This window comes from Haemorhous mexicanus, chromosome 20 (assembly GCF_027477595.1).
Source record: "Haemorhous mexicanus isolate bHaeMex1 chromosome 20, bHaeMex1.pri, whole genome shotgun sequence".
NCBI lineage: Eukaryota > Metazoa > Chordata > Aves > Passeriformes > Fringillidae > Haemorhous > Haemorhous mexicanus.
The window spans coordinates 6114995-6137659 of NC_082360.1; the positions used below are offsets into that span (position 1 = coordinate 6114995).

Consider the following 22665-nt stretch of genomic DNA (forward strand, 5'->3'; position numbering starts at 1 on the left):
AAAACCATCTCAGACTGGAGATAGGCTCATTACTCCTAGTGAGTAATACCTGCAGAAATGTCACCTGTTTGATATAAAATAAGTTTCTGGAGCAACACTGAACAACCAGAAATACAGATTGCACACTGGAGTTTTAACAGTCCTAACAATCTGTATTTTTGCAGGGTCAGAGGACAGAAGCAAACAAGCTGCTGATTTTCTGCACACAACTCATTCTGAAAGCACTTGAGAGTAGCATCTGCATTTTATACATTTCATTGTACTAGCTTTCATTATTTCAAAATGAGGCCTGAACAATTACATAGTAAAAATATCTTGCTATATTTTTTATAGAAAGATTATTCTTCTGATGACCTTTTCAATCTTGGTCAACTCAAAACTCAAATTTATTTCAGTCAACACAGAAGTAACAGCAAGCTGCTTAGGGGAAGGAGAAAAGTGGGTTTTCCCTCCTCTATCAGTTAACAGTTTGATTCTTAAATTAGCACCATTTCATTTGCTGCAATTCTCTTTCAAGTTAAAATCTCTAAGGAGGTGACAAAGCCAGGCTACTACAGATAAAGCATGACCTGAATAAAACTACCTAAAACCAGTTCAAGACAAAAATCCTTCCTTGAGAAAAAAAATCCTTATGTAAGAGAGGAGAAGAAAGGAAGAAATGGAGAATAGTGTAGGAAGTGCCCCAAAAGATTAAGATCGTTATACAGAGAGAAACAAGAAATATTTGTTTCTGGTTTTGCATTCCAATGATTACCTTAGAATGCTACTCAAACAATTTTAATGCAAATGAAGCATAACAATAAATTCAGCAAGACTAATTAAGCCCTTCCTAAAAAGGAAAATTGCTGTATACAGCATCTTTCTTACCCAGTAAATCTGCACCTTCATCCACATCTCCAATTAGGCCAGAACCAGCAGATGAGAGCTCTTCAAAGAGTGACTCTGTGTTACGGTCAAATGCTTTGTTCTTGATGCCTTTGGTGGGAGTGCTGGGCAGAGAATTAAACAAGACATGAAAAAGCAGGGAGATAACACTGCTACAATGAAGAAAAGCTTTCTCTGTATTTTTCACCAGTAGTTCATGTTTTCCCTCAAACAAACCCCACAAGTCTTCGGTTGGCTTACAAGTTCTGATTCTATTTTCAAATACTGCTTTGCCATCAAGATCCCAAATTTAAAGCAGTTGCTGATACTGAGCTGGACAGGATTGTAATAAATTAAAGCATATCAAGTTTTGGCCTATAGAAATTCAGTTGGGTTAGGACTTAGACCAAATGCCTGAAGAACAGACAGCTCAGCTAAACTGGAAGACATTTATTATAAACAAGAATGCAAGAAAACTGAATAGTAGGAGATCAAAATATTCCTCCAGTCAGAGAAAGGGCATCTTTCACACAAAGCTCTTACGTCCTTAAGATTCACCATACAGGATAATTTTATCCTTCTCATCACAAAAATTAAAGACAAGAAAAGGAAAATTCCCATACACAGCATCTTTAAATAATCTTCTAAAATTTGTCTTCTTCCTCAAATCACAACACACAACTTACCTAGAACCCTTATATCCACTGAGATCTTTATCCATATCCAACTCTGGAGTTGACTCAATAATTGCCTGAACTTCAGATTTTTCTTCATTTTCATTTCCCCCTGGGGCAAAGCAAGTGGTACATGCCCATAAACAAAATTATCATGACATATTAACTACATGTAGCAGTTCTTAATCAATCACTAACTTCGGATACTTCTGTACAGACTTATTGAAATAATTAAAAGACCCACATATTTTGATACTCTAGTGCAGACACTGGAATTTCTAGGTCTCTCCCAAATTTAATGCAAGCCATCCAACAGCACTTATTTCCTACTACTTCTGTAATTGAAACCAAGATGTCCAACACTTCACAACTCTTTGTGCCTTTTCTACTGCCAAAGAAATGTTTTAAATAATTCTGATTCTGAAGCAAAAAGGACTAAAGTCACCAATAAACAACAGACTTATCTCTGACCAATATTCTGTACTCCTTAAAATATTGCGTAAAAACCCCGTTCTCATTTGTGGCACAACAAAAGATAATTATTAAGTGATCAAATATGAGGTCCATAGTAACCCTACATTAAGAAGTTAAAGCAGCTCACCAGTGCACACATTTCTTGTCTCTTGAGCTACTTGTACTTCAATATTCTTGCTTACATCCTGTATCTCATTTGACATGTCTGCGTCCTTTGCAAGCCCTTCAACATTTTCCTTTTGAGGGGTTTCAGCAGGCAGCACAGGAACATCTGAAGCAGCTGTGGATGCTGGCGTAGCACATTTGGAGCCTGCTTGGCTAACATCAGAGAGCTCATCCTAGAATTGCACCATTACCAGTAAAAAATGAACATAAAGCATTATTAGAAGAGTTGGGCATATAAACTAAGGAACAGACAACAAAATCACTGTATTTTACTGAAAATTATGTAAATGCAAAGACAAATGTATAAAAATAATATTTTAAGCCAGTACAGTCATCTTTAGCCCATGAGTGTTTCACTCTTGTTAAGGCAATTATAACTACATTAAAATGCCTTTATTTTTAATAGCAATGTTTGATCTCAGCTGATAATTTTAGTCACTACTTTTCTGTGAAGGCTTCCAAAAAACAAGCAGTGTTCTCATTCTGAGAGTCCTTCTAGCTGCACAATGAACTGCCTAATCTTCCCAAAGCTGTTATAAAATTAATGGTTCTGAATACACATGGTACCTTAAAAAGCAGCCACTGAAGAACTGATGCAAATATGGATTTAACTAATATAAAACCATAGTAATTCATAGAATCATAAGCACAAAATGGTTTGGGTTGGGAGGGACCTTAAAGAATTTTGTTCCAACACCCTGCTGTGGACAGGGACACTTTCTACTAGACCAGGTTGTTCCCAGCCCTGTCCAACCTGGCCTTGAACATTTCCATATTTGCAAGCACTTCACTCAAGTTTTATGTGCTTTCCAGTCTGAACTGTGAGCACTGGCTGAGGCTGGGAATGGAACATGGAATTGTGATAACTACTTGTCCAGTTAGATTTCAGATCAACCAAGGAACATCAGTAAACAGCTTCTCCTCAGAAACTGACTCCTGGCCACAATTCACAGTGACACAGTATCAAGACCCATAAGTATGACATTAATTACAGACTTAATCCAGCTGCTGGACTCCAGATTGGGACCATCACTCAGAGCTGCATCAAGCACTATGTGGGAGGGCAGAGTGGATTGTGTGTGACACAACCAGAGGCCACTACCTGAATATACCAACAGCCCTTTTTCAGCTCTTCCCTCATCTCCTTCATTCACATTTTACTGCCCATTCATGCCCAGACCCACATCAGATGTATGATCTATGACTCAAGCAGCACATGACAGTGAACAACAGCCCACTGCAGAGAGGAAAACAAGTTTGCCTGTTTAGGCCATTAGTTTCTTGGACACACCATTAGAGGAATCTAGATGGGGAAAACAAAGATGAAACTTGAGGCTGGCGTATGCAAAATGGAGGCAGGATGGTAACATTTTATCAAAAGTTCTTGTAAAGTTTGTTTGGGAATCACAGGTGAAAGCAAGGCTCCTGGACAAGTCTGTGACATTTTTTAAAGAGAACGTGACTGAACTTGTCAAGAACAAAACAGGTTTAGATTTTGCAAAGCACAAATCACTGCATGCCTTTTTGAGGAAGAAATGAACTGAATTTTAAGGTTATTTAAGAAAAACACAGAAGAGACCTGCATGTAGATGTACACTGTCTCACTCGTACTTAGCATAAGATTACTATGAATTGTAACTTACAGATTTCTCCTTTTGGAACTTACTAAGGCAAAATTTTTATTTGTGTGGGGACAGGGAGGAAAGCATAAATAAATAAAGCTTGCATCCTATAGCAACATCTCCATATTGAATTTGCAAGCCCTAGAAACAAAAATATAGCACTCATTGCCTATCAATTACTGACAGTTGTCATTGTTTTATAGTAAATTGCAGAATAATCAATTATTAATATTTGGTTTTCTGTCAAAAGTATTCAGAAATACAGACACCTCTAGAGGAATGAAAGAAAAGAAAAAAAACTCTGCAATTTACCCAATTGCCTTCTGAATGGGTGAAGTTGAGGCACTGGCTAATGGTTCATACTCGAATGAGCAGATACAGAAAGGAGGAAGTGGTGCCCCTTACCAAGGGCAACCAGAGCTCACACAAACGAGAAATAAAACCTCAGCAGAGTTGCTGGCTCTGTTTAAACATTTCTACATCTTTGTATTCCGAGAGCATCCACTAACTGATGCAGCACAAACCGATCACTGACTTTCACACACAAAGCTCAAGGAAAACAGCTTGATAGAACAAGAAAAAACAGGGAATAGAATGGTCCTTTTCCTAAGGGAATTTCAAATCACCCCATATATTTTATATTTTTGACTTTATGACCTATGGTATTTTTTTAGCTTACTCTTGGAAACCACACAGATTAAATTACAAATGTTTGTTCTAGAACTAAAGAAAAGCAAAAGTAATTTAATTAAATGACACTGAATTAATTGGAATATCTCAAAGACTAAACATCTGAAATTCAGTGCTGTGCTGACTTAGCAAAATTGACTTTTTTCATCACGTTGCCAAAAGACCTCCTGGAAAAAAAATAGTTTAAAAATTCAATAATTAAATCTGAACTCATCTGCAGTGCTGTGCAGGAATGAGTAGAAAAGAATGACTGGTACATAACTGTGTCTCATCTTACAATATCATCTGGCAATCTCACAATTTCACAAGCTACAGAATAACAGTTTTTTTCATCTCTGCCTATCTGCTCCCTATTTGTGATAGTTTGGGAGGAAACACTGGCCATTAAGGAAGGGTTCAGGCATAAATGGAAAATAGATGCTAGAAAGCAGCAGAATCTTGTTTGTGTCTTGTACTGGATGCTAAAAATATTCAGAAGAAAAATATTAGAGAAAAAAATTTCAAATGCTGGTTTTGACTTCAATATATCAGGTTATTCAACAGGTTCAATTCAGAAGTACTTTACATTCATAGCTACAAAGTAAAGATGTTGCTTTGGACTCAAGGTACTTATTCTGAATAAATAGATTTGAACAACTACAGTTTGTGCTATTTTGTGAATTCTCATTTTAGAGGTGCATTATTTTTAGAAGAATTATACCAAGAAGCCTATTTTGACAATATGGATTAGCCAATTTTCTGTGGGGAAAGATGGAATCAGAAGTTTTCCTTTCTTCCTCATCTCCATCTACTCTTAGTCATAACTTGTCTTTATTGTACGTAAGTTATATTTCAGTCAGCTTTCCTAAAATCTGCCAATTCACTAATGTTAACAGCATAAAACAAAGGGAAATGGACATATTCAAGATCCAACCTCCTGATTAGCACTCTTTTTAAGTGAAAAATTTTTAGAAGCAAACTCACACTGTCACTTTGATATCCATATAATTAACCACTACTTACTCTTCCCATTATCTTCTTATGACCTCCATGATAAATAGATGGGTTCCTATTACCTCCAAATAGTTTCTGTAGTTCTGATCAGTTAATATTCCTGAGCTAGGCAAGTATTAAGTTTATTTAAGAGGAAACTCCTCTCAGCTACATGCCTTTCCAAAAATAACAGTACATTTCAAAAAACTTCACGAATAAATATATATTGGGAGGATTTACACATTCTGGAGTTCTTCACCCTGCAGATCTTCCTCCTGCTGTGCTGTGAGGGCACCCTAGACTGCCAGACTCATCACACTCCAACACCACTCCCCATTCCTCCACTCCTGCAGATTGTTTTATTCAACCCTCTCACCCTTGGAACATAGAACAATTGCAGGAATTACAGCCAGGCTACAAGTAAGGGAAATCATGCTCACAGACTAATTTAGGTCATTCTCAGCTCTGTGGTCTACCTGCACCATAGAGCTGGTAGTAGGCAGAGGCTGCATGAAGAGCACTGCCCAGGTAGTAACCAAAGCTTTCCTTCTAAAGCAGCATTAATAAAGCTAATTAGACAGTTCCTACTACCTAGTAACACATATAGCGTGGAAAAACAAGTTGGAACCTTTGGAAAGGGTCCTTTGTCAGAAAGAAAAGACCCACTACTGAGAATAAAAGGAGAACTAACCTATGTTGTCACTCATTTGGAAAATGCCCCCAACACTTCGTTTCTTGTACAAAGAAAAGTTCCCTCAAAGTTCACAAGCGTAAGCAACATATTTGGCTTATACAGAGATGTTTTAGGTGTCTACCTTCCCTCTTTCAATTTGGTATCTTTTTGGTTTTTTCCATCCTCCCAAAGATGGAAAAAAAATAAAAAAAATAAAAACAAAAACAACAACAAAAAAAAAACACCCCACAAAAACACAAAAACAAAAATAATAAAAAAAACCCCACCAAAACCTCCCTACCATCTGTTCAGGGAGTTTTTCCTGCCACACAAGGCAGTCCGGCTGCACTCACCTTGAGGCTGGTGTGGGACCGTGGCTGGCTCAGCTCATGGAATTTCCAGTGCTCTGCTGCAGGTGTTTCTGCCACGTCCCTCTGAGCCTCGGGCGTGAGGAGAGCATCTCCTGCAGGTAATGGGAAGATGCCCAGGGATATTGGACGCTCCTTCCTGTTGGAAAGACATGCAGGGTTCATCAGCCATCTCAGATGTCCCACAGTTTATTCTCCTGCGGCCTATGAAATCAGCAGGGAAGTGGTGAAATTCCAGGTTCAAACATCCAGACACTGCTACATTAAATGTGCAGTGCAGCACAGCAAGACTATGTCACAGCACCCAATAATTCCTCATTTCACAACTGCCAAGTCATTCCATGACTTTAAGTAGCAGTTATTGATTTACACTACAGCTAAAGTTTTATGGAAATGAAACACCTGTTCAATAGAAGTATAAGACAAAAGTGTTTCCTTACTTCAGAAAGAAAATAGTTTTCAGTGGCCACTATTAAAAACACCATTTTGCACCTTTTTCTCCAAGATATAACCACATAGTTTCTACAACAGCAAACAGCTAAATCATCAACTGAAACATTTGCAAAACTGTAAACAATAAGCCTCAAGCAACTCTTCTCAAATCATTTTATTCCTGAAGATCACAGAAATGGATTTGCGTAAGAGAAAAGAACTGGGTCAGGGAATTACCAATGTTACAACTGGCTCAGCTAAAATTTGTGTAGTTTTACCCAAGATCAGTTCCAACACTCTACTTCATCCTAAAGCTGCACAAAAGCTTGTGCCAGCAAAGCAAATTATTTCATCCCAAATTTTCACTTCTTCACTCTTTCTACTCCCCTATGGCAAATACCATTTGGAAATTCCAAAGGGTTACACAGTAACCCTGAAAAGAAACAAAAAATCCCCAGTCAGTAGTGTGCTCAGTGAACAAAAGGATTCATTCTTCCTGCTAGCAAGAGACAAAACGATTGTGTACAATGCCATTCATAGGATACTGTGGCCAGCCCTGAAAAGGAAAAATATCAGCCAGGCCTAGAAATGAGATAAGCAAAGTGTTTGTTCAGGCAAAACAACGTAATGCAGAAAAAAATTACTATAATCAACTAGCACAGCTTCAAGTGTAGTAGATGGAGAAGATAAAAGTGTGCACACGTGATGGCATAGTTTTCACATTTTGGCACTATAAAAAGTCAAGACACAACCACATGTGCTTTCTTTCACAAGGCCCTTCACAGATTAAAACATAACCTAGGCAGAATTAGTATCTTCATACAAAATACATACAAATATATGGCAAGGTGTGCTGAAAAGCAAAAGCTAAGCATTTTTGGACTTATTTTTGATTTTGATAATTTACTTTGAAGAAAAGTTAGTGAAGAAGGGATTTTATTTACCAATTAATCAGTAAACTCCCTTTGGTAAATTTTACATTGTCAAAATCACAGTGTTCAAACAAAAAACAATATGAATTGGCATGAACCTTTCCAGTCCAGGTGTACAAAGATGCTCCTTGTCATAAAAACCTTTGCACCTAATTCTCACATTGGACCTATCTTGGTCTTTCAGAAATATTAGTCCAAATTAAGTCATTAATTGTGAAGTAGTTTAGCACAAAGCAGGCAACAAGGTAAGTAAAGCAAAATCAGTCTGGGTTACAAAATTCCAAACATCAGACAATGTTCCAGCATCTGCAACTGCTGGAATGAGAAACCCCACAGTGGATTCCAAGATTTCCCACTATTGTAACAGGTCCTGATTTGCTTTCAATTTCCCACAAGTCTCAGGCATGTGAGGAACAAAAGACAGGCCACAGAAGCTGAGATTATGTCAAAAGAAGGGCTGAGACCATTTCAGTGGATAAGAAGTGCAGGAACAAAAAGGAGGAAGAAAAGCTGCCCTTCAGTGGTTGATAGAGCTGCATTGTGAGAGGCCTGGCCTAACACAGAGGGTTCAGCACATTTTCATATTGTAGGACATGCCACAAAGCTGATCTGCTTTGCAATCCTCAAAAAAAAAGTTTAAACAGTTTACACCTGGCATCACTTTTTTTTTCCAGATTAGTTTGAAAAAACCTTTATAATAAACATATTTTGATGTGTTAGAACAGAGGTCAAGTGCATTGCAAGGCTGTACAGTAAATGAAGTTTGCAAAAGAGGCTATTTTGGAAATGAAGCTTATTACGTGAGTGTCTGCATTAAAAGAAATTATCCAATTAGACTGAAGCAATTCCGATTTATTTCACTGCTTGTTAAGCAGAAAGCAAAGAACCTCTTCTGCCTCCACAGTGCACAAAAAAAAAAAATATCTGAAAATGCCAGAGTGAACAGAATGGAAACTCATATTTTAAAAGCCTAAACTAATAAGTGATGCACTGAAGCATTTGCAGGAGCCTTTAGGAACTTTTAGATGCTCAGTTCTAAAATCTGACTAGTGCTTAAAAGTACAAAAAATTCTTCTACAATTACATTCCTTCATCCTGTATTTTTATCTCTTTTTTAAAATTAATAAAGACTAAGAAAGTAAATTTTAATTAATGTAATTCCTAAATCAAATTAGAAGGGCAGGAAAAAACATAGCTTCCCCAAACCCCTCAAATCCATTAAATACTCCAGGGGAGCAAAAGCACATTAGAAAAAAAAAAATCTATTGCTCAAACCATCTGACTTATTTAAAACTTAAAAGTAACTTGTAAGTTACTGAATATGAAAGTTCTGTTTTAGTTTTGTTTTGTTTTAGAGTTGGGAAATATTTATTCTGGATTTGGGTTTCTCCCCCTTTTAAACAAAACCCAGCCTTATTAACTAGGTCAATCTATAGAGTTTCAATTGAAATTTCTTTTATTTCTTCATATTTAAATTTTTATTCAATTTTTTGTCTGCTATTGGTATAAATTGTGGTTTTTTTCAATCTATTGATTGCTTTTAATCTTTGGAACAACACTACTGTGCTCACAGTCCCAAGATAAAAGCATACTACCATACAAAATCTACATGCACCAAGTATTAAGGACGAAAAAGTCACATTAGTGACTTCACAACATTAGTGTTCAAAGAACACTAATTTCCAGCATTTTTCCCATTTAAAATAAAATTTACCATTAAATCTATAATCACAGGTAAAACATGTCAAGTTTTCAGGCCAGAAAGCTGCATTTTAAAACTTTTCCATCTGTAATTATAGTATTAAAAGATGCCAAGACTATTCTGGCCACAATATTCTAAAGCATTTCTGTCTGCTACTGCTCCAGGCACATAGGACAAACAGAACATAACCTGAGCCAGGGGGACAGACAGCTGGCAACTTGCCATACAAGTACTGAAATAGAGGAGAGGGCAACATTTGGCTGCACAATAGTGAATACACTTAAGAGTGCTAATGCTTAAATAATGAAAGATTTTTTTCCCCCCACCAACCAATAATCAGATTTCTTGAAAATAACATGATCAATTAATTACTGTGGTTTTAACATCAATTAACTGATCTTACATAAGCCTTTTATTAAAACAGGTGCAGTTTAATAGTAGAAAGCTTTGGACTGCATACATTTATGCTATACAAGATCAGCCAAGTACCTAACAATACACTGAACGTGAGCTTTATCCCTGACATTAAACACTGCAGCTTTTGCAGCAGGTTATAATAAACTGATGCTAAAGCTTTGCACAGAAGAGAGATACATAAAACAACCTTAAATAAAAGGCAATGATAAAAAATAGATTGTGTCTCTATACATAGACACATTTACAACAAAACCTGACATTTATACATAATTTTCTTCTCTAATTTGTCCCTGTTTGAAAAAGCAGGAGAACAGAAAGCAGGGGAGCAGTGAAAGCACACAAAGACAGGGTTCAGTGGGTTGGAGTACCTGAGGATCCTCGAGAGGTTCTGCGTCAGAGCTGGCACCCCAGTGGAAATGGAAAAGTGCACAAGCAGCAGAACAGAAAGCGACACCAGGATGGCTGAGTTAATGACCACCGCCCCGCCAACGAAGCCAAACACAAACAGCAGCATGCAGCCCGGATTCATGGCGCTGCGCTGGCATGGTGGAATGCCGGCTCCAAGGAGGCTACGCAGGGGCCAAGGGGGGATCTTTGTAGGAAAAGTCTGTCATTCGGCCGCCACCACAAAAACAATGCCATCAGCAGCAGCAGCAGCATTCCACTCTTCTGCAGCAGCTCCAAAGCAATGACATCACCCCCCTCCTCCCCCTTGCTGCTCCTCACAGCATCAATGCAGTAGCGCAGAAGCACAGCCAGCCCGAGAGTGCTTTTCCCTCCTTCCACGAAGGGTTCATAGATTCCAAAGCTCCCAAATTTGCATAATCTATTCCCAGCAAGCACTGAGGACAAGCAGGTACCATGCATGCACACAAAGACGCAGCTAGACCGCAGCCATGCTGGGGCAGTCGCTGACATTTTCCCTGCCATTTTCCCCAACACAAACACTCCAAAAAGCTCCAACTGTTTAAGGGTAATTAATCTACAAAGTGTATCTCAACGCTTAGCCGCACAACAGCAAAAGCCGCTTTCTACGCATTTCTACGCTGTTCTCTTACCACATTCCAATCATACAACAAATCTTTCTGATTCAGCCAAACTGTTGTTGTAGGATTAAAGAACAAACTCTTGCAAACACAAATGAACTGAATTTTTTTTCTCATTTCAGGGTGAGAGCAATAAATAGCTTACCTAATTCTACTGTGTGTTGTGGATTCTAGCTGATCACCCCCTGTTAGCTGATGAAGTTTGGTTCTTTCCAAGTGCTCCATATAATTGTGTATCATCTGTTTAAAAGGACAGAAATAGTAAGAAATATTTAGTAACATTTACTTGTACTACAACTGCATAGTTCTTGACCAATATATTCTCCCCCTGTAATACTAAATAGTACAAGCATTTAGAGATATTAAAGAAATAAAGAAGAAAAATTAGAGTGTAAAACCACAAACCAGAAGAGAAGTCCATAATAAATTAAAAATATTGGAGAACTTCCTTGTACATTCATGCACAGGAAACATCCTAAGGGTAAAGAAAGTGCATGCAATATTTCAAACATGAATTTGGAAAAGAATTACCATGTTCAAATCCATTTTGGAGTCTGAGACCTCTATGTTCAGCAGATATTAGCATTTTTTACATTATGCATAATAGGCACGATAGGCCTAATTGCAAAGTACTGTGAAGGTCAGACAATATGCTCCTCAAATATTAAAGACACTGAATCCACAGGCTAATAATCAGATTATTTCTGTAGGCAGAAATATGAAGTCCCTGCTTCTTTTTTCTTCTAAAATACAAACTTAAGCTTTCTGTATTTTCTACAAGGGAAGTTTGGTTTTAAATTATCTAGGCTGACATCTCATTAAAAGGACAGAGTGGCTGTGGATTTTTAGCACTCAAGACAAGTTCTGCCTGCTCTTTCTTTCTCACAAGTGACAAGCACAGGCCAAATGGTATTCTTACAGTCACTTGTTTAATGAGCCCCAACTCCCACGGCCAAAGGATGCTGCTCTCAGCATGTAACTGATCCAGGACATGCATGGGGAGAAGGACAAGGTATCACTGCATCATTCCAAGAGCTTCATTTGGACACACATCTCTGAACTTAAAACTGGGAAAGCCTTTGCACAATTTGGTATTTTTAGCACTTCCAACATTCATGTTCACAGATGAATAGGGCTCTAAGAACAATAAAGGAAGAAAAATCACAGGTGTACTGCAGAGGAATTTAATGTACTTTTTTTTCCTGAGACATATTCAGGTCACATCTTAACAGCTTCCTCTAGGAAAACACACAAACAAGCAAACTATTCTTTAAAGCTGTAATTTCTTCTACTATTCTACAGAGGGTACACAAACACTTCAGAATAGTGATATTCCAGGCATTTGTACAACCAGTTTATATAATATTTTCTTTTGGGGCAGCTGCACACATGAGTACAGAACTCAGCAGGACCTGGAAACCTACATTTATGAGTTACTCTCAAGACAGGTTTGATGTATCCAAGTTTGACCTTCAGACGCCACCAACTTCTGCTAGTTTCAGCTTCTCCTCAAATGCCATTTGCCAGCATTAGCTACATAGGAATAAATATTCTTTCTTTCAGATTTTTCTGGTCAAACAAACTGGCTTAAGACATCCTGACTGATGGATATTCTACAAATCAGTAACTTATGTTAAGTGATGGTTACATACAGATGTTCGTTTTCCCAGCATTCACCTGAACTAATAAATATAATTCAGACCAGAACAAAATATCATGCTATTTTCAGAGAAACATTACATAATATACTTGGACTGCTGTCAAAAGCTTAAACATTTATCCTCCAACAAAAAGCAGTGTTTCACCAGACCATCCCATTTGTTTTCTGGTTTTTAATGCCTGCTCACACACAGAGACAAACAAAAGGCACAAAAGGACTGAAAGCTCCACCTTCAACCATGCACATTTGTTTTTTTTTCCATTTTAACCAAGCAGCCAGAACTAGGTGTTCTGCTTGTTCCTTTGCATAGTTTAACACAAATTAATTATAAGGCAGCTAGTTTAGGAATTCAGGGGTGGGGGGGAATGGCCCCCAAGAGTGTATAACTTTGAAATGCACATTAGACTATTCCACATTCTGTTCACATATTCCCTCATCACAGGAGAAAGATGTTACTGACCTGCCTACAAAAACTCCCATTTTCAGTACACCAATTGGTTTCTCAAAGTTAAATTTTAAATAGAGCAACTGCTGTGTTTTCAGACAGTGAACAGAAGATGAGTGTCTAGTACCTCTCCAGGGAACTGCTAACACATAGGAAAAAATAATAGGGTCAGTAAAACACACACAACTTTCATGTTTTGCAAAGGACATGGTTTTAACCTACTCTCTCCTCTCAGTCTGTTCTTTTGTTTACCAGAACGTCTCATCACATTTATTATACAGAGGCTGGAGGGCAAGTCAATTTAAAGGACTGATCAGTTTCTATTGCTCTGCAGCTGAAAATGACACTGATAATAAAATATGCAAATCTGTAGATCACATACTTGAGCACAATGCATATAAGCTATAGGAACCAAAAAATAAAATGAAAACCAGAATGTGCAGTGATGTCGGAACTCAGGACATTCCTTTGGGAGTCCGGAGTTTCCTGGGACCCTTGCCAGGGGGCTCGGAGACCCTGGCACACAGCCCAGAACACCAGTGGGTTCGATTATGAACCACGGAACAACTTGTCACCTTTATAGAAAGAGATAAAAGCCACAATAGTGTAAATAGTGTAAGAATAAATAATTACAGAGTCTAAATGTAGGTTTTAGGATTTTTGGTATAGGGGTTTCTGGTGACAAGATGGAGGGATTTGGGCGTGTCTAGCCTTTCTTCTTCTTCTCTACCTCCATCTTGTCTGGTGATGTTGGCACTTTTAGATTGGTCTAAAGTAGAAACTCACTGTCTAATATAGATGATAGGTATTGGAAAATAACTGTAAATATTGTACACGTAGTTTGTAGTATATAAAGATAACACTGCCCTGGAGGAGGGGGGAGTGCCTCTGGCTGTCCTGCCAAACGGATCTCGGCTGGACAGGGAGAAAGAACTTTATAGATAAGATGCAATAAACAATCTTGAGACCGAAAAAATGAAGAGCCCTGACTTCTTCTTCAAGTACCGGGCTGGGAAAAGAAACTTTTGAACTTTAGTCGGGGTCACTCTGACCAGCTAGAAAGAGAGACCCCGGCACAGTGATGCATGGCAACTGAAGATTCACAGAATCATAAGGTTCTATGTGCATGGGCTATACAGCAATTTCTCCACAGATCCAGGCTGTATGTGCCTGTGGTGTCCAAAAAATCAGAACAGTAGTACCACCATGTAAAGCCCACTATCTGCCTCAACCAGGGTCCCAAGGATAAAAGTTCACAATACTGGAATAGTGTCCTCAAGGAAAAGAGTTCCTTACCCTCCCTTCCCATGGGATGGGAGAGCTCCACAGCTGGTGCTGCAGAGTAATAAGAAATGGTGTGTGAATTCCCAACTTCCACAAACTTAATTTGAAGGTTAAAGTAATAAATACTGCAGCTTCTTGAGAAGTAAGCCCACTCTAACTGCTCATCTGCAACAAAACTTTGAAGACTCACTCCAAAACCACTGGGATTTGAACCAGATGACATTCAAAAATCTTTCCAATCTAAATGACCCTCAAGCCTTGGCATATCCATGAAGTGCCATTCTGATCCAAAAACCTGTAATGAATTAATGCACTAGAATTCTGAGGGCTCAAAATATGATTAGAAGTTCTGCTGTTTTGAGATTATTCCACTGTTGAAATAAAAATGTTTTAATATTACTGACAATTTTAAAATAGAGTTAAATGGATTGAATTGCTCTCCACTCAGCACAATTCTTACTGAAGTTATGCTGGATGACTGATAAATAATTGACTGTGTCTACCCATCTTCAATACAAGGTGCAGTGAATATTTAGTCATCCATAACCTTTCACTATGGACAATTTGTTCTGCTGCCCATGAAGTCCACAAATATTTTGAATGCAACCAGTTGTTCCTAGGAATATACATCACAAACACAGAGCACATCATTCAGCATTGTTGCAATTGAACACATTGCTCAATTATGATTAGCTTAGGAGATTAAAGGTAGACTCAGAACTTGGAAGAATTACCTTAGTTAACAGCAATTCACAATTCAAGTGTTAATGATTTTGAGGCACATATACAAATCAACTACAGCATGCCTTTGAACAAATTACAGAGTGAACATGAAATCAATTCCCTTTGAATACAATGTCTTTCCACCTCATAAAAGTACTCAGATTGGTTTCCTTATAGGGCACATGACAAGTCTTACAACTGCAGAAGTGTTACAAGGTTTTTCTACATCTTAAACTTCAGTACTCAGTAAAAGACAATGAACATCCTGGCACTCATTTCAATTTCTACCCTTACAAATACAACCACTCCCAGTGTATACAAGCCTGGCACATGTCACAAACAAATACGGATATGTCACACTGGGGATGCTGTTACCTGCACCTTTGCCTTAATCAGGCTGAGAGCATCTCCTTTATACCTTCCTTGCTCTTTCACGCCTCCTTCCTTTTTGTGTCACTGCTTTAGCTCCCCCAGACAGGTTTTAGTAATTATTTGGCTGTCAGACCAGTCTCAGTGGTATAGACCCCACTGCTTATCCTGCAGATCCAATCAGGCTGGGCACAAGCAGCTCCTCCCTTTGGGAATGTGCACCCAACTGTGTGCATATAGATCTTTCTCCGTACCAAATAATCTAGATTTATTGAGGTAACAGATATTTACAGAATTTCCTTGATTCAGTATCAAAGTCCTAAACATACTTCCATGTAAGTACCTTTTTTCCTTTCAGGGTTTGTGGTGAGTTTCATACCTAAGTAAAAGCACCATTCCCACTGGAAAGCTTGATGCATCTTTATCCACGCACAAGATGGTGTTGCTGGCAAATACATTAGTATGTAAAGATGTTACATCCAGGTTTTACAGATCAAGCTGTTAATGCTCAGCATAAGGCTTTAGAAGAACTGCTTGCTTGAACTGATATCCAAAGTCTAATCTCACAGACAATGTGACAGCTGCCCATGCTTAACTATAATTGTAAATAGACAACTTCACTAGCCTTGTCTTCCTGTCCTCTGCCCAGGGACTTGCTAGAGATATGTTTATCCTAATGAACCTGACAAAGTCCATACCCAAAGCCAGGGCCAGGCTTACTGCTCTGTCACATTGTATCAGTGCAGAACACTGAGAAACTTCCATGGCCCAATTATGCTTCATTAAACTAAGCCCATATTCTGTGTGTCAGGGAAAGATATTGAACCACCTCAGCCTAGTGTTTCCCAAAGGAGAAAAAGAATAACTTCCTTAAATAGAGAAAAAAGAGGTTTATTTTGGAAACCTGTGCCGAGAGAGGCCACAGGTTCTAGTCAATTCTTCAGGAGATCTCAAGTATTGCTTTGCCTCAGCTTCCCAAATGATTAATAAACATAAAAGCCTTAGCCAAGTCTTTAAAAAGCCTTAGCCAAGTCTTTAAAAAGCCAGTGTCATAGTTATAAAGTTATGGTTTTTAGCTCTGCAGAAAAAAGAAAGTAAGATCCTTTACCTCCTACTCACCAGGCAAAACCACTCTGAATGGTTTGCTCTGAAAGAGGCAGCAGCAGCAGTGCATCATCCCAGCAGCAAAGGCAAAAAAGCCCCTCACAGCTACAAAGAGCAGACAGGCCTGCTTTTATCCAGGAACGAAAACAAGCCAGATTCTATTAAAGAGACCAGATACAAGAGGCAATTGACAGAATTCCTTTCTAATTCAAAGAGCAAAGACTTGAAGACTTTAATGTTAGACCACCATAAACCATTCTGCTTTCCAGCACACTGCCCTTGGCTGTAAAATTGCTTCCTTCATCTAGTCCTTCACAGTCAGAGAAAGATGGAAACAAGATTTTGCATAGTTAGGTTCCAGAAGTTCCACCTCAGGAACTCCAGCACACTGTTTTGTCACTCATCTCATCTGAGTGTTAGAGCAGAGCATGATCAGCACAAGATCAAAACCCACTGCAAGCACAGGAAAGACAAGGAACCAGACCACAGAAGTCAGAACATGTTCAGGCCGTTCCAGCCATTCTGTTCTGACCAAATATTTTACCCTCTTCACTACACGCTACACCCCACCTTCCAATCTGACATCTCAACTGCTCAGGTTCTTATACCCTAATCCATTTAAAATCAAGCCAGTTAGCCCAAGTACAGTCTTAGTGGGAAGGAGGCTTAATGGGAGCCTGCACTCACACCAGCCAGCCTACCACCTCTCCAGAGAGCAGCAAGACAGACACTGATTTAACAAGAAGGGTCATGGAGGGTAAAGCCTGTCCCCAGAGCTCTCCCCATCCAGGGCAGCCCTGCTATCTCTGCAGCTGCAGACACTTCATTGCTGGGCAGGTTGGTGCTGGAACTGCAATGCAGACCCTGTCTCTGGCAGGTTGAGCTCCAAGGAGAACTCCCAGCTCTCACCACAACACACACACTGTGGAGAGGAATTGATTCAGCTCTCTGCTTCACATCTCTGGTAGAACTCACCAAGGTGACTAGCTTCAGTAGGTCTTGGTCCATTACGATTGAAAATGGGTGACATTCCCTGGGGTGCTGAGCCAACACCTTTGCTAGGCAGTGAACTCCAGCAAAGGCAGCCACAAAGAGGGAGGGCTGAAAGGTGGGTATTGTGAAGGACATGGATCAGGTCAGTAATTGGAAGAGAAAGACATCCAACTTTGAAATATTCATCCGTAGAAGGAAACAAATAATGAAGACAGAAGAGCGAAAAATTGGTGGAAATTAGGATTGCACAAAATGCAGTTACACTGCATCTTTAACATGACATCTGTCAAATAAGCATCTTAGAGCTAAATTAAAAAAAAAAAATCTTTCTAAATGCTCTGTCCATTATTAAGTCAACTAAAAGAAAAACAATTGCCAACAATTACCAAAGATGGATCACTTGTAAAGAAAACAGTGAAGTGGACTCGGAAGGAAAGTATCCCTTCCTAGTAAAACATGGAAGAATAAAGTTTAAGAACCAAGTATTTGATAGAAATATTTGATCCAATAAAACTGATAAACCTAAATGCTGAAAGGAGGTTTGCATTAAAAGAAGAAAGTTACTACACAGATATAAAGTTTTAGAATTTGTTGGGAGAAAGCAAAGCAGGAAATCACAAAGGGAATGGGGAGTTGGGCATTATTATCAGCCAGTCCTTTTCAGTTCCCAGGGATTTCTGCTCCTGAGTCTCAGACATGCACCAGGATACAACATTAAAATATTGACATGCTCCATCCTTTAAAAAGGTGCATCTTTGCAAGATTCACTCTGGTCTGGAAAACAAAGAATCAAGGAAGCAATCATACTGAAAGTGAGGAGTACAGAAAACAGGAGATCTGATTTTAGGAGAACAGAGGTATTGATATACCATGGTGCACTACAAATTATTTCTTTATGAAGAAAGGATAGCTACTCCAGTAATAGTAAAGCCCAAGGAAACATCTCTTCCTACACCAAAGAAAGTGAATTTAAGATGTAAAAGCATTTAATAAATTGGAATCAAACCAGCAGAAGCTGTTGTCCATTTTGGAGCAAAACTTATGCAGAACATGACATTCAGACATATCGTGACATGATATTCAGAACATGACATTAGCCTTTCATTTAATTAATGGTGCCCAATACATTTAATATTGAATTCTGTGAAACAGGATTCAATAAAAACCTGCCTGCTCTACTGTGACAGAACCCACAGTTTTGAATTACAATAACCAGAACTCTGCAAGCACCCAATACTCTGAAGTACTTCCAGATCAAAAGGAGGCCAAACCTCAGGGGTAGCATTAAGATTTGTCACTTCTCATTTTATTTAGATTTCCAGTTTTCAACAGATGTGCCATTCTAAAGCAGCTACCTAGTAACAAATGTGATTTTTAAAATGCTATAATTTCAGTAAACATATTATTTTTAAGAGCTTCAGAAGCCTGGTCACACAAGCACTACAGACTAGTCGTGGTTCCAAGTCACTTTTCAGCTGCTGTCAGTATAAAACACTTAAGGTTGCTGAAAGCATTCAAGATAACCAAATCTAAGATCTGTATTTGCTTCCCCTTTCCCCACATGGATCTTTTGAACTGGGAGCAGTAAGTACAGCATTGATCTCTTTGATAGCAATGATCTAAAACCAACTCTCTGACCTTCCAAAGGCAAAGCAAGGAAAGTAAGGAGAACTGTGCTCAAGTGGGACTCTAGATTAATCAGAATAATTCAAAGGACCTAGTGACTTCCTCACTAAAATATGTATATGACTTAGGCAGTAAAACATCCCTGAATGGGAAAGAAAACCTGCTAATGAAAACTGAAGCACTGCAAGTCCTGGTTTTGTGCTTTGCACCCAACTTAAACCGTGTGGTTCTTATTTATTTAAAATAACAAATTCAAATTTTTTCCATCTTCATCAGCAAATCCTATTTTCAATAGCTATCAATAAAGTATGGCAGGGAATTTTTTTAATCACAAATCCCAGCAGGCCAGGTTTTGAAAGGATTTTTTTCCTTCAGTGGTACAAATAAAGCCAACACAGAAAACTAACAGAAAGAGTATGAAAATGTAATTTCATTTCTATTTCTTTGAAGCCTATTAGTGTGTTTTGAAAAATTGCCTCTGAAATATGGAAGAACAAATTCCTTTTTAAAACTTCTCCATATCTGACAAAGCTATTAAAAGGACAGATGTGTAATCAAACATTGAGAAACAGTCACTCAGATGTGAATGAGAAAAACTACATCACCAAATAAAGCCTGGTTACAACTCAGTGTACAAACCAAAATATTCAATAATTTTTCCAACTGCTCACAAGACAAGGTTTTCCACAGATATACATTTCTACAGATACCCAAAAATCATCTTGATGTAACAACCTACCTCTGTATGTCTTGAATGAAGTGCATGGTATTCCTTCTTGAGTTCTGCCTCCCGCTCCTCAAGTCTGCTAACTGGAAGAAAAAATGAAATAATTAAAATTAAATCCAGAGTTCTAGTAAGTGAGACTGACTTGCCTGGGACTAAGCAAACAGATCAAAGTATTCCTAGAAGTGAATAGCACAAAGCAGGATAAAAAGTATGTCAGTGTTTATGTTTTTAAGGTCTTATCACTGAGCTTTCTAAGTACATCAACAGCACCACAATATTGCAATTTGCATTCCCCTAAAGAGCCCAAGTCCTATTTTCCCCTGCTGATTGCTAGGCCAGTGAGAGGGGATTTTTCTGTTCAAGGTCAGCTTACTGCTCACCCCAATCCAGATTGTTTCACATGGAAACTGCAGAAGAGGCAGAAACCATGTCACTCAATCACAGATGAAGCCATGTGCTCCAGCTAAGGTCCCACATAAGTTCCCTAAAAAACACCCACGCAATTTCCAGAGGTGTTTAACCAGGACAAACATAGGCAAGGTATCTGTTAAAACAGGTTCAAGCCCTATGTGGTACAGAAATTAAGGTTTCTGCTGGCATTCACTCACACGTCACTGAGCATTATGGCAATAAATTTAAAGAGAGAAAACATTTGAATACTTCTGTAGGTATTCCAAGAAATTAAAAATATATCTAGCAGATTTATGAGAACTTTAAACAGTAAGTTCTTGTTAGAGGGAGATGAAACCAACTGAGCAGCTCAGTTCATCTGTGCTGTGCTTCAGCTCAGATGAAACTGAGCAGAAACAAACTGTGATACCCCAACGCAATTAATTTGCAGGAAAAATAACAGAATTCAGAACCTTCTACACACAACTTATTGTGTCATTCAAACACAAAACATTTTTGCTGCTTAGATGTGAATTGTATCTTTTTATTCAGGTATTTTTGAACACAATATTCATGTGACATAAGCACATGTATCAAATTGTGTAACTGAGCTTATTCTACCTGCTATGTTTAAATATCCCTGGGAAAGTTCAAATTTATAGTTCCATGTTTCCAGAGAGCCACAGCCAGACATACATTATCTGAAGACAAATGCCAAGACCTTCTCTGTTCTTTGCATACTTTCGTGTTGCCAGCTGGGTATCCTGAAAATTAATTCTCCATACATCATTTCTTTTTGATCTATATATGTGCATTTTGGCACAGTATTTTATCATAAGTATATTTCAATGAAAAAAACTCTTTGCCCAAGTCAAATGCTGAAACCAAAATATATAACTGTCTACTCACTCAGATCTGTATAAACATTCTGCACTACTGATCTAATCTTGCTCTTATAAGAACATTACGCTCCTTGATACAACCTTTTGCAGTCCACCTACAAATATCTGGCCAAAATATTACATCAAATAATATTAATACCATTGCCAGATCTAATGCTTCCATTTCTGCCCTGTTATCGAATGGAACAAAAGCTCTTTGGATCAAATAGCAGCAGGGGAGGCACAAGTATCTGTAACACAACATAGAGAAAAATGTATTTTACAGCACAATGTATGCAGAGAAAAAATACATATTTATGTAATGCAGAACACTACTAAATAGAAGGGTTCCATTTGTTTTGAGGCACAAGGTGTTTTAAGTCTCCTTGAACATTTGAAGTGCAGTTTTATGGAAGCCTTTGGTAAGACATTACAGAAGCAAGAGTCAGAACTTATAATTAACAAAGCTAAGAGGTGACAGATCATATTTTATGCACTATCTTTGCCTGATTATCATCCTAGTCATGAGTTATGAGATGTTAAACAGCTGCCCATCAGAAATACTCAGCAGCTCTCATGTGAGCACACTGTGCCCAGGCTGCGTACCACAGATCCCAGAGGATCTCCCTTGTAACCCTTCCACTGTGCTAAACCTTCTTTGGGAAAACAGGAGATCAGAAAGTGCAAAGTGTATGACTGATGGACCTTTTATTTGCTGAAACCAGCTCCCTCTCCAACAAACAGTGTCCAAGGAGCCTCCCCCACTGCTGGGTGGTGAAGTCATGGTTCAATTCAGCCTTGCCCGGAACTCCCACAAAAACCAGGGTGATGCACCCAACATTGTTCAGTGAGTTCATGTCTAGACAGTGTAGCCAACTCCAGGGATGAATTGCAAGTGGATTCTGGGAAAGTATTCAACAGTACATTTAATGAAGATTAACACTACATCAGGTGTTACCAACACCCTTCTTTGCAGCTGCCCAAAGCCAGCCTTCAGGAAAGCATTTCCCACTGTTATGGATACAACAACACACACTTGCACAGAGGTTAAGGTTCCATAAAGAAGCACACCACTTTTTCCATCTGTGAAGAAAGAAAAGCTTTAAAATGTTTTTAAACTTTAATGGCCCAGTTATAATAAATAGTTCCTTGAATCAAGTCATTGAAGACAAATGTACATGGCTAGTGATGCTGCACAGTCAAGGGGGATATCTCCATGAGATCTGACCACTGTTTTCATTAAGAACAAAAGTTAAAACTATTAAGGGCCCAGAAGATGATATAACTGATATTAAGCACTTTCTTCTGGAAGTCATTTCCAGCTGTGCAATATATTACACTGCTAGAGGTAGAAGTTTCAGCTAGAAGAGGATGTATGCTAAGTTACAAACCCTCAACAGACACCACATCAACAGTCCTCAGAACTGGTTTT

At 38.5% G+C, this 22665-nt stretch overlaps 1 protein-coding gene across 3 annotated transcripts in view; it reads right to left on the reverse strand.

Annotated features, from left to right (window-relative positions):
• The window catches only part of SPAG9 (sperm associated antigen 9), a 59687-nt gene that overhangs the window by 22123 nt on the left and 14899 nt on the right, over window positions 1–22665 (reverse strand). For all 3 annotated transcript variants that reach the window (XM_059864003.1, XM_059864002.1, XM_059864004.1), the window contains 6 exons: window positions 19975–20045; window positions 11177–11271; window positions 6488–6641; window positions 2140–2350; window positions 1551–1650; window positions 868–989 (listed from right to left, as the gene is read on the reverse strand). In XM_059864003.1, coding sequence (XP_059719986.1) covers window positions 868–989; window positions 1551–1650; window positions 2140–2350; window positions 6488–6641; window positions 11177–11271; window positions 19975–20045 — 753 coding nt within the window. The remainder of the gene's footprint in view (window positions 1–867; window positions 990–1550; window positions 1651–2139; window positions 2351–6487; window positions 6642–11176; window positions 11272–19974; window positions 20046–22665) is intronic.